The sequence below is a fragment of the Paralichthys olivaceus genome, chromosome 10 (genome assembly GCF_024713975.1).
Source record: "Paralichthys olivaceus isolate ysfri-2021 chromosome 10, ASM2471397v2, whole genome shotgun sequence".
Taxonomy (NCBI): domain Eukaryota; kingdom Metazoa; phylum Chordata; class Actinopteri; order Pleuronectiformes; family Paralichthyidae; genus Paralichthys; species Paralichthys olivaceus.
In genome coordinates this window covers 20,171,607-20,182,904 of record NC_091102.1, presented here as the reverse complement: position 1 = coordinate 20,182,904, position 11,298 = coordinate 20,171,607, and the positions used below count along the sequence as shown (strand labels likewise).

The 11,298-nt window shown below is 37.6% G+C and overlaps 1 protein-coding gene across 1 annotated transcript; it reads left to right on the top strand.

Moving 5' to 3' along the window:
• The first annotated feature begins 4,676 nt into the window (after positions 1 to 4,676).
• Positions 4,677 to 9,540, top strand: LOC109637372 (receptor activity-modifying protein 1). Its single transcript, XM_020099657.2, has 4 exons — positions 4,677 to 4,778; positions 5,610 to 5,655; positions 6,506 to 6,644; positions 7,759 to 9,540. The coding sequence occupies exons 2-4, from the start codon at positions 5,610 to 5,612 to the stop codon at positions 8,027 to 8,029; spliced, it is 456 nt and encodes a 151-aa protein (XP_019955216.1). The 5' UTR covers positions 4,677 to 4,778; the 3' UTR covers positions 8,030 to 9,540.
• Positions 9,541 to 11,298: the final 1,758 nt, after the last annotated feature.

Below are 11,298 nucleotides of genomic sequence, written 5' to 3'. Positions count from 1 at the left end.
TCTCCATCAAAGTATACTGGAACAACTGATTGTGGTTTGGTTTATTCGTGTGTAAAAAAAAAATATATGCATGTTTTTACAAACTGCACTGGAAGATAAGCAGACGATGGATTGTATTTTTTAAGTTCATTTCAGCGCCGAGCTCATATGACAAACACAACTACAACTGACTCAACATCACAAGTTCAACTAAAAGCAAATCCTAGAAAAATCTTTCCTTTGGAATATTAAAGTCAGTGCTGAGTGTCAGTTACATGTCCCGTTCATTTACTGCAACAGTTGGCACACCAGGGCGGCCAGGGCTCTAGGGGAACAGCACGCAAAAAATTACTCTGCTTTTCTATGTAGCCTTAATTTTTTTCGAGAGGTGGTCGTCACCAAGTTCACTTGGAGAACCGATGTTGTCATGGCCTGGATGAGCCGCAGCTCCACTGACTGTTGACTTAGACCCTGTGAAGCTATGTTGTGATGTAAGGCTGACCTCATTGTGCTCTTTCGTTGCTATACTTGACTTTTTCAGTTCACCTTGGTGTTTATTTTACGATTCAGACATTCTTTCCACATCCGTAACAGTAACATTTTAAAGGATTATACCTATATTGTAGAATTACTTTGGAAAGCACTGATTATACAAAGATAGAAGACACATCTCAGCTTCCTCCCACTATCCAGAAATGAAACTAAAATGTCCCACATATGACCTGGGACCTGTTCATTCAATTTGTATTCAATTTTTTATTGATATGAACAAACTGAATCAAATCAAACCCAGCATTGCACTCTCTCAAACTGTTAACAATACACATGCCAAGTGTTAGCTGAGGATTCATGATATATGCGTTCCACCTGCAGAGAGACAGACAGACATTTGTGGAATTAGTAGGTAGATATTTAATACAGTATTAACTCTGCTGCCTTAATTCAAACAGAAAATTCAGTTTTATAAGATTATGCTTGTGAGAGTGGCAGAGCATGAATGATGATCACACAGAGAGATATAATGTAAAGGTGGACCAACACAGTCATATAAAGAGGTGTGTGTTGCACCACTTGGGACTGAGCTCAGGGGAACTTCTCACCCATTACACAAGGAGGACATTTCCTCATCTTTGCCTGACCCTATAGGGTGCGTGTTAGGATTTCCAGCCTCGCAGTGCAGCTCCAGTGGGATGTCAGTGTAGCAGGTAAAACATGCTTCAATGTAACCAGTCTGAGACTATGAAGTAATGTCTGTCAGGGCCATCAATCCTCACTTTGCCTGATTTAGCCATTTGCACACAGTTTCTAGACGGAAAAAAGCACTTACTATACAGGACCAATGAGGAAAAAAAGAAAAGCTTCTCAATGGTAATGTTTTTGTAATGACTGAACTGACTGACTAAACAAGTCTGAATTCTAAGGTTCAGATTTATGAGATTAGTGTCTGACAAATAAACTGAAGTCACCACGTCTAAAAAACTAAGTTGGAGAAACATTTATGTCAGTAAATGATTACTGGCATGAAATTAAGTATAATATCGCAAGTTTACTTGTCATGTTTAATTCTAAAAGGCAAGAAAGGCATTCTCAATCATAATTTCTCAGATGATTACAAACCTCCCCTATTTGTAGGGTGTCTCTACTCTGTTGTTTGTTGAGGGATTCATATGCATGTCATTGAATCAAATGAAAGATGCATGCATTTTTATTTATTTATTTGAAGGTATTTAAGGTTCCCTTTGTTGGAATGGTGTGAAAATTTGGAAAATGTTATTTATTTATAAGTATGAGTGAGATCAGGTTTCGACATTGATCACTACTGCACAGGCTCTGCCTCCAAATAATATTTAAATTGCAAGATGGCAACACCCGTGTCCATAATATTTAGGCTTCATTTTTGTTGAAAGCCAGGAGTGGAGAAAACTTGTTCATCTTTATTTACAATCTATAGTTTAGATACACCCCTTAAGTCTTTTATTTACCGAGACAGTATTTTTTAAATCTCCATTCTAATTCAAGTGTCCCAGTTAAATAAAGACATATATTTATTAATGAATTAAACCCTACTCTCTGAATGATCATATTGTATGCATACTGTGCGTTATTCTCTAGTCATAGCAAATAACTTTCAAAGCAGACATGTAAATTACAGAACCTTTAACAGACATGACACGAGTTGCATCAAAGCGGTATTAGCTTTTACAGTGTACATTGTAAAAAATGGAAAGTAATCTGATTGCAGACTCACTGGGTACATTCAAGTCAGGACCCCCCACCCACAAAGAGTGGATTATGTCCATCTTTGTGAGGTGTGTGTTTACATTGCATGGCCTCCTATTTCAACTCTTGTTTCTAGCAGAGAAAATATTTTCCATGACCAAAAAGCACATACGTTGCCTTTCACAGGTGCACAGCATTTACCAAACTGTCTATTACTGTCTATACTTTGTTTGCTCTCACATGATTATGTCTTAAATTTAGACAAATGGAAATGCTTTCTTATGACCACTTCTCAAAATGTCTCCACTTACAAATGCAATTTTATGATGTATACATGTTGCTTAGCGACTCCAGATGAATGTGTAATAGCTGGACGTTTAATTGTAAGTGGAACGACTTGATAGTGCTGCAATGAGAGACGTTGTAACTGGGCTCCTGAGAGATCCATCTTCAGAGAGTCATTAGTCGACAAATGGAATACCAGAGTGGCGGTTACATTTTCCACAGGAAATACATTGGTATGGAGAGTGAAGTGGAAAGAGAGCCTATATTCAGGAGGATTCTGCGATTGGTAATGAGAGAGCAGGATTAGTACAAACAAATACTTTGTGTGATTGGTAAAGGAAAAGGTTTGTAAATGCCTATAAAACAATTTGAATAAGGAACATTTCTGCAATATCATTAAAAACGAACCAGACTGATGATTGTAGCTAGATATAGACACAGATATACAATACATTCTGTAAAACCTCAGGGTAAATGTTGCTCCAGAGCATTTGTATGTATGTTTGCATAAACTTGAAAGATTCAGCTGCTTCAGTACTTTTTTTTAAATCCAGAGACAAAGAACAAACACATGAAACCATGGTTATGGTAATCAAAGGAGCTTAAAGGACTAATACAACTTTCTGGGGGAAATGATTAGCTCTTTACTTTTGTATGCGGTTCTAATGCACAGATCTCACTCTTATCATCAAACAATACATTGAGAGGCTGGTCCTGCAGCACATGAATTCCAGCCTCCCCATCACACAGTTAGTTCACTACTCCATCTAAGGGGCAGTAACATTCATCTATTATATCAAAATGAATATGTATACGTAGGTTTTTTAAATTTGCCTGCTCAAAATAGATGTGATAGAATCCTTTTCCATTACCAGTAGAGGAGTTTGTTTCCCCCCAGATGAGTCATGTTGGATGTCATGAACATAAGAAGCTCTCTCATCATGCTTGTCATGAATCAAAGGGTACAGGGTCATGTTTTCATCAATGCCGATGGGAACCTCAGCTAAAAAAACCTGTGTGTTTGAACCAGGAGTGGATGCCGATCGATGTCATTCCCGTTGCAGATAAAAAGACAGATGTTTGTGGGTTTTTTGACCAGTGGAAAAGGAAATGAGCCTTTAGTATGATGTCTTTTATGATCTTCCAGCATTGTTTTGGTTTTTGGCTTTACATTTTGGCTAGCTTTCAACACTGCTATGTATCAGGCAGCTGCTCTCTGAATTAATAATAAAATAAATAAATAAATCAAATAAAAAACTGAAATTAAACCATTGTTTGCAACCTGCAACAAAAGGAAACTTTTCTCCCAGGGGTTGTTACAGAACAAACTGTGCAAAGAGAGTTATACAGAAACACATCGTGTGATTGTTAATGTGTAAAAAGCCGAGTGATTGCTAACACATGCACTAAAAAACAACATTTGAATTTGATAATATTTCAGTGTTTTTGTTTCCAGCTTGTTCTGTTTACCTCAAGTAGAATATGAATTAGCGATGTTTTGCATTATGAGGGTGCATTGATAATGTTTGTGCCAATACTCATGTGAGATTTAGTAACTGCCAGTCATTAGCATTTAGGTCATCTTAAATTGAAGGTGTTGAAATGTTTTTGATTCCCTCTAGTAAACTAATGATTCTCTATGTCTATTACTTTTATCTCCAACTATGCACAATATTTACACTAAAGTAAACTAGATTAGTGTAAAAGTTTTTTGTATTTCTCAGTGGATTCATTTCTGAACTTCAGTTTCTCATGTAAGGGAAAGGCCTTCAGGAAATTAAGGAATTAAAACCATATTTCCTAAAATATGTAGTACACCCAAAGTGCTTTTGGTTGTAGACATCCGTCCTTCTGCTTGTGTGTTCTGTATGCTGGCTGTGTAAATATGAAAAAACACCTCAAGGTATTTCTCCACCTTCTGCTGAATGTGTGCCCTGATGGCAGAATACAGTCCTGATCCTGAACATTAACAAAACACTGATGTTAAGTGGATATAAAATACCAGCAGGCTTGTTGACATTGAGGCCTCTCTGTTCATGTATCTCTCAGGGGGTCCTTGTGTGGAACATGTCATAGGGTAGCATGGGAACCACTATGCCCCGTCTGGGAAAGGAAGCAGGCTGTCTGCTATATGATGCAATTATCTCTGGGTTGCACCAATGGGAAAGTGGATGAGATAACCACAGAAGCCTTTTATGACCAAGCACTTGTGCACATGTTAGTTGGCTGTTAACATTCAAGGATTTAACCAGGGATTCAAAACGGAGAACAATAACAGCAGCAAACAATCTAAGGTATGCACATGCATATTACATTCTCTATTACTTTTTACATTTAATATCTGTATAAGACTATTGATAAATGTATTGAGTTCAATATCTCATGCTTTTCACTAGTATAAATACAGTGAAAAGCATTAAACCTTTTTATTTCACAATTTCATACATTTTCATATTTCTTACACAGATCTGTAGTGTCAACTGTGGCATCATATTTTCTTCATACAAGCAGCAAAAGATTTTGTGTGTGTGTGCATTTGTGTATGAAGGTGGAGGCGTTCTCTCCTCACATCTGTTTTCAGTGTTTACCAGCCACAAGATAAATGCATTAATTTGTGGGAATGTACAGGAAGCAGATGGCCGTCATGGCTGTTTCATGCAGAACGTAATGTTATTGTTAAAAATGTGATTCTTTTTCTAAACGTGGTTCTGAACTGAAGAAATGGTAGAATCTAAATGTAATTCTACATTTAAGGAGAAGCAGTATGAGTCTGAGCATGGGTCGTTTTGCTCTCCCTCTAACTGTGTATAAAACATTGTCGGGAAAACAATGCCTTTGTTATTTGGTCATGCATTCAGTCAATGACTATCTAGTGCATGGTCTCTCCAGTGTGGAGGAGGACACAGAGAAAATAGTTTCTCATGCTGACAGATACTCCCAAACTGAGATGACAAATATTCTGCAAGGTTAGGGTTTACAGATGAAGCAGATAACTCATCCCTCACATACTTTTTAATGAAAAACAAACATTGCACTCTACATATAGAAATCATCTTCTTTGTCCGTTTTTTTTCTTGTTTATAGAACAAGTCCTTCATCTTAACATAATACATTTTCTCCGACAGATGGTGTTGACTGTATGTTTTCTGGCTCTTGGCCTCATCTGGACAGGTGAGCCGTAACACTGACCCAGTCAGGTACATAGCTCGCTGAGGCTCAGGGAGACTTTTGAATTTAAGAACCACTGGATTATTGCTGAGGAACACCTGTAGTTAAATTAACTGAGACTATGCAAATAACTGGGCTGTATCCATTCCACCACTTTCAACTTTGCTTTAAATATGTTTTCAGATTTGGCTGCTTAGTATGAAACGCAGCGTTGCATGGTCAGTAAGTCATATTTGTACATACCTAGGGTGGTTGAGGCGCAGGAGATAGAGCGGGTCAGGGGGTAGAGTGGTTTGTCCACTAATGTGAAGTCCAGTAGTTCGAACCCCTTGAAAACGTGCTTTGCAAAGAAGCTCTGTGTGAATTTGTGCATACATGGGTGAATGTGATTTGTACCGTAAATGCCAAATACCATTTAGGCAACATCATCTCTGGCAAAAAATATTAAATGTGGAAATGGACCACGGCAGGAGTGGCAGTTAGAGAACCATACTGTTCTAAATTTCTATTATTGTAAGTTGCTTTGGATAAAAGCATCAGCACAATGAAATGTAATTATAAATTACAAAGCCATGTAGTCACATTGTACTAATGCTATCAACACATAATAACACTGACAAATGTGAATGATTTCAATTATTTGTCTACTATTTTCTATAAAGGATTTTCCACAAATACTTTCTTTGCTATATTAACCACAAAACCATGAACACTGATGTAATTTCTAATTAAAGGGAGTTCTGTCATTTTTTGAAGATTACTTTGTCTAATGTGTGATGGATAAATATCCAATGAACAATCAATGTCTAGGACTGCTCACTCTGTCTCTTATGCTGAGTGTCATTTTCTTCAGGAATGGCTGCCAAATCTGTTGCTCGGCCATGTGACCAGCACATGTTCGACAGTAATGTTGACGACTGTCTGTCAGCATTCAACAACAGCATGAAGACGAGCGACTATCAGGACAGGTGTCCATGGCCAACAGTAAAAGGGTAAATGTGATTTTTTTTATCTTAAATACTGTTCTTTCCCTAAAAACAATACAATACAAAATTAGTCCACACTACAACACTGAAATAATTGATTGTGTGTTATTAGCAATCTGTTTTGTAAATGCTTCTGGCATCCATGAGTCTGTGTTCTATTCAATCGTCGCTATGCATGTGTGGCCAGGAGCTGTTCCTGAGCTCAAAGTTGCACAGCCCAGTGGGTGAAAACACTGGAAGGCTGGCCAAAGAGGCACATTACACACTTTTTATGGCAGTCTCAGTCAAGATATATGACCTTTAGTCTTGGAAAAGTCAGGTACTTTGCCGTTTCCTGGCTACATTTGGTGCAGGTCAAAGTTTCAGCTAATTAGTCATCATTTAATGAAAAAGTACTAGACTGGTGCTCCTGGGCTCATATTTCCAGACAGCAGCTGCTTGTGGAGTCTTTCACTCTTGCTGTTCTGCCTGCGGTGGGGTTTAATTATGGCTGTAATAATCCATATTTTACTGCTAACATAGTTTGAGGCTGTACTCTCATGGAGCTCAAATGGTTTGCAAGGGTGGAGCATCCATCATCACAAAGAGCCAAGCTTGTTGATCAGGCTTCCAACTGTAAGGCTCAATTAAATGTGTTTCATGTTTTCCACCCTTAAAGTCTCTTGGTGAGAATTGCTCGCTAAATTTATGCGGCTTCAGTGAGACTGTGGTCGTTTACCCACCTATAAGACGAGACAATCAAAACTTAACGGTGAAATAAGCTGCCTCCTCATCAGTGGGTGACTGCTCCATCCATAAAAAACTGTGAGTCTCCATCGTTACATGTTCTGACTGATGTCTCTTTGCATCATCTCAAAGTATTTAATATATCTCATATGCCTCTTCTCGAACTGCCAAAACTAAACACGCTGTGTCGGGTTGAATTCATTGATAGCCAAGGGAAAAAAAAAGGCCAGCAGTTAGCTATAAGGTCAACGAATGGGATATGTTTTCAATGCTTTATGCAACTGTAAAGGTCATCAAGCTTCATCAACAGAATGACCAGATCCTTAAAATCCAACCTATAGAGCAAGTATGAGTCTTTTAACATTGTCCTTTGACTTGATCTCAATCTCTGCAGCATCTACAACCAACTGTGCCTTTGTGTGGACGCCTGGGCCAAAAAATCTTGGTGCAGGGGTAAATGGTTTTTGGTCGACAAGGTCTTCTTGGCTGTCCACCAGACGTACTTTTCACATTGTGGACTGGTCCAAGACCCCCCTCTCATCACTTTTATCATGTTAATATCACCTTGTATCATTATTACCCTCCTTGTGCCTTTTCTGTGTCTTTCTCTCACCACCAAAGGACTCACTTGTTTGACATTTTGGAGGTCTGATCAGTTGAGCTGACCTAAATTAACACTTCTACCTCCCGTATACTCGGTAAATTAAACCTCTGGCACAACAGCATATGTTGACATTGTCCCCAAAACACATGAACGTGCACCGACTGACCTCTGCTAGAAGCGGACTTTACCATGACTCTTGCTAACTTGTAGCTTATGAAGAATCTGTTCATGCACAGTGATTTCTATTATCAGACAACTTTATTTATTGATCTCACACTGTGAAAAGGATTTCAACAAATGAGATAAAAAATGTTTCAGAAACAACTTTCCAACCCTGCCTTTACCTTTGTCGGCTAATCAAACTTGCCACTTGGATAGATCTTTGTCTTTGCTAGCACTTCGGCATTGTAGATTTAGTTTGTGATTTTCAGAGATATTATAATTACAATTTCACAAATTAACTAGTTTGGTTTGCAAAAAAGTTATATTAGCAACAATAGTTATTCCAGTGCAGCTATACTTTACTTTCAGACTGATAAACAAGTGGTTGACATACGTAAATATAAAGGAAAGCTATTGAAGCTTGAGCTGTGATCTTTATTTTACATTGTCTATATGAAGGTGCATAATCTGAATAGCACTCAGTAAAGTGAATACCTCCACCAAAGCCCAACAGAACTTAAATTAAATCACTAAATTGCAGTCAGTCATAGATATCAGTTCCTTACATATGTCTGATTATTTATTAAGATCAATCGAGGAAAATGTCAGAAAATACTCTCACATTGTCAAAAAAGTCCCTTAGTCCAAATCTGCCCAAAAGGTTATTTCTTGGGCTTTATCTCATCGATGCAATTTTTTTGGAAATCGGTAGTCGTTGTTTTTTGCATAATCTGCTTTACAATCACTCAACAATGGACAGGGCAAAAACATGATGTCCTTGATGCTGGTAATTGTGGAAATAAAACACTGTCTTAAAATACATTACATGCAAACAAACATATATAAACACCAACATAAAGTATAACGCTCCTCTAGCTTTCTTTTCAGGATGCCCACTTACATGCCATATTTTCTATTAGTATTCACTGTGATCAAATTCATGGTCATATTCAAACATTACTTTTTCTAATATCCGAGGAGCACTGTGACTGAGTGATATGTATTTTAAGCAACTGTCAAACTTTTTATTGTTTAAGTTTTTTCTTCTCAAATGTCAAATGTATCCATATGGCTTGGTGTGCCATGATGTTCTGTAAATCACTATACGCCTAGCACGTGATTAATTCTGTAGACATAGAAAAATGATATTTGACTGTCTGAGTACTCCGCTGTGAATGTATAAACCTCCTGAAGTCATTATTTTGTTTTCCATGGTTAATTCCACCCGTCTGGCACCTACAGCAAGTATTCAAAACAAAGGCTCAAAGATTTACTGCACTGTTTCACACCGACTTCACCAAAGTGTATGTGAGATGTTGAAAAGCTTGCTCTGTGAAAAAATGAAGGATTCTGTTTGTATTTGAAACACATAATAAATATTTATTTCAGACAAAAAAATAACATTTTACAGTCTTTTGAAAACCTCTTTACAGCAATAGCAAGATGGAGCTGCTCTTCAAGATCTGTGTTACGAACAAACTGCATTGTAATCGGATGAGTTACAAATTGCAATCATCGGATTGTTGTGTTGACCTCACAGTGACCATCTCTGTGCCGTCGAAACGACACAAAGCTCCATGAAACAGCACATTTAACAGTGCTCACATTCCTCGACAAGTAGCAGATCAAGGCTTGTTGCTGTGAGTGTGTTGAGGAATGGCCGCCTGTGCTCTAGAGGTTCAAAAATGCTTATTGCAGCTTTAGCAGTGTTTGGAAATGAATACTGATATTTTATAGAAACTGTAGCTGTAAATTAGTGGTATAGGTGGTAAAACTGAAACATACTATTGTGGCATCATCAGAATTCCGTCACAATAATAATGTTATAATAAAATATATACCATTTATTAGGACAGTTTTGTATTTACAGCAAAGGATATCACCAAAACCAAAATAGGAAACTCACTCTAACTATAACTTTTGGTATGCAGCACAATTTAAGAAAAAAATAATGGCATTCTGTAGCTGTAGCTTTTACTCTTTTGAGCTTGAGAATATCAGCATGACATCTGATTTCTAGTTAAATAACAATTAAATAATACATGATTACATATGAGAGAACTCAACAAATTCAATGTTTTCATTCAAACCCACAGAGATGAATCAAAAGAGGTTCAAGACTTAACACATGCTTAGATTTGGGTGGGTGGTCTGTCCTGCTACTGTGGTCGTATAAGGTGACGAAATGTTGTTGACTCGGAACATTAACAAGGTAAAACATTTTGTGGGTCAAAAAAAAAAAATGTTTCAACATCCACCGCCCAGACAGAACCAAGTGGCAGCATCCCACCTTTTATTATCCTAAATAATACTGGCGATTTCGTTTCTCCCTTGTGTAAATACTGAAGGGACGTTTTGTTAAGTATACTCTGGCCGGCTCAGTCCGGACTGCTGCCTACTCCAACACAACCATTCTTGTCATAACAAAAGCACGTGGATGTGTTGAACAGTCTTAGCAGATTTGTGTTCTCTAAAAACAAAGGACGCGGATCCGTGTGAGCTCCACTGGATTCAGATGGCAGCAACTCCACTGTCCAGACACACAGCTGTTAATGTGCTACTTTAGGTTCAGTTCTAAGAAATGAACACTTGCACAATTATCCTTGGTTTAAATAAGCTTAATGGCTTGATCCTTATCAGGTTAAAACTACTGATCAAGTCCATCAAATGTCTGTCATTAGATTGCATTTGTAGGTGTTTCGCATTTAATTCCCTGAATAGAAGTTAGCTATTGAAGTAACATCAGGTTCGGAATTAAAATGTGAATCTTATAACCTAATTATATCCCAGGTTGAGTCCAATGTAAAGTGCCATAACATAGGATGTGTGATTTTGAAGACAGATATCTGAGGAGCCTTAGCTGGAGGTCAGGTCCTTTATTTTTCTCTGGCTAATTTGTCGACCTGAATTGTACTTAAATTTTAAATATATGTTCAAGGGGGGAAAACAGCTTTAAGACAATCATGCAGGGATACTGTGAAAGACGTTTTTTGAATTAATTAAAACAACAAAAAAATGACTAAATTAAACTTGGGTTAATATTCACATTAATGGAAATTTTGAAATTCTAGCCATTGACATTGACTCACAATCCTTTTTGAGTCCTCAAGGCATCTCTAACCCTGAACATTAGCTTGTCGTCAAAAGTCTTCCATTAATCGGAATCAG

Bases quoted from the DNA above. Each gene is read 5' to 3' on its own strand.
- LOC109637372 (XM_020099657.2), top strand. From the start codon at position 5,610: ATGGTGTTGACTGTATGTTTTCTGGCTCTTGGCCTCATCTGGACAG. The intron at 5,656-6,505 runs GTGAGCCGTAAC...CATTTTCTTCAG, and splicing joins TCTTGGCCTCATCTGGACAG to GAATGGCTGCCAAATCTGTT. The intron at 6,645-7,758 runs GTAAATGTGATT...CAATCTCTGCAG, and splicing joins CCATGGCCAACAGTAAAAGG to CATCTACAACCAACTGTGCC.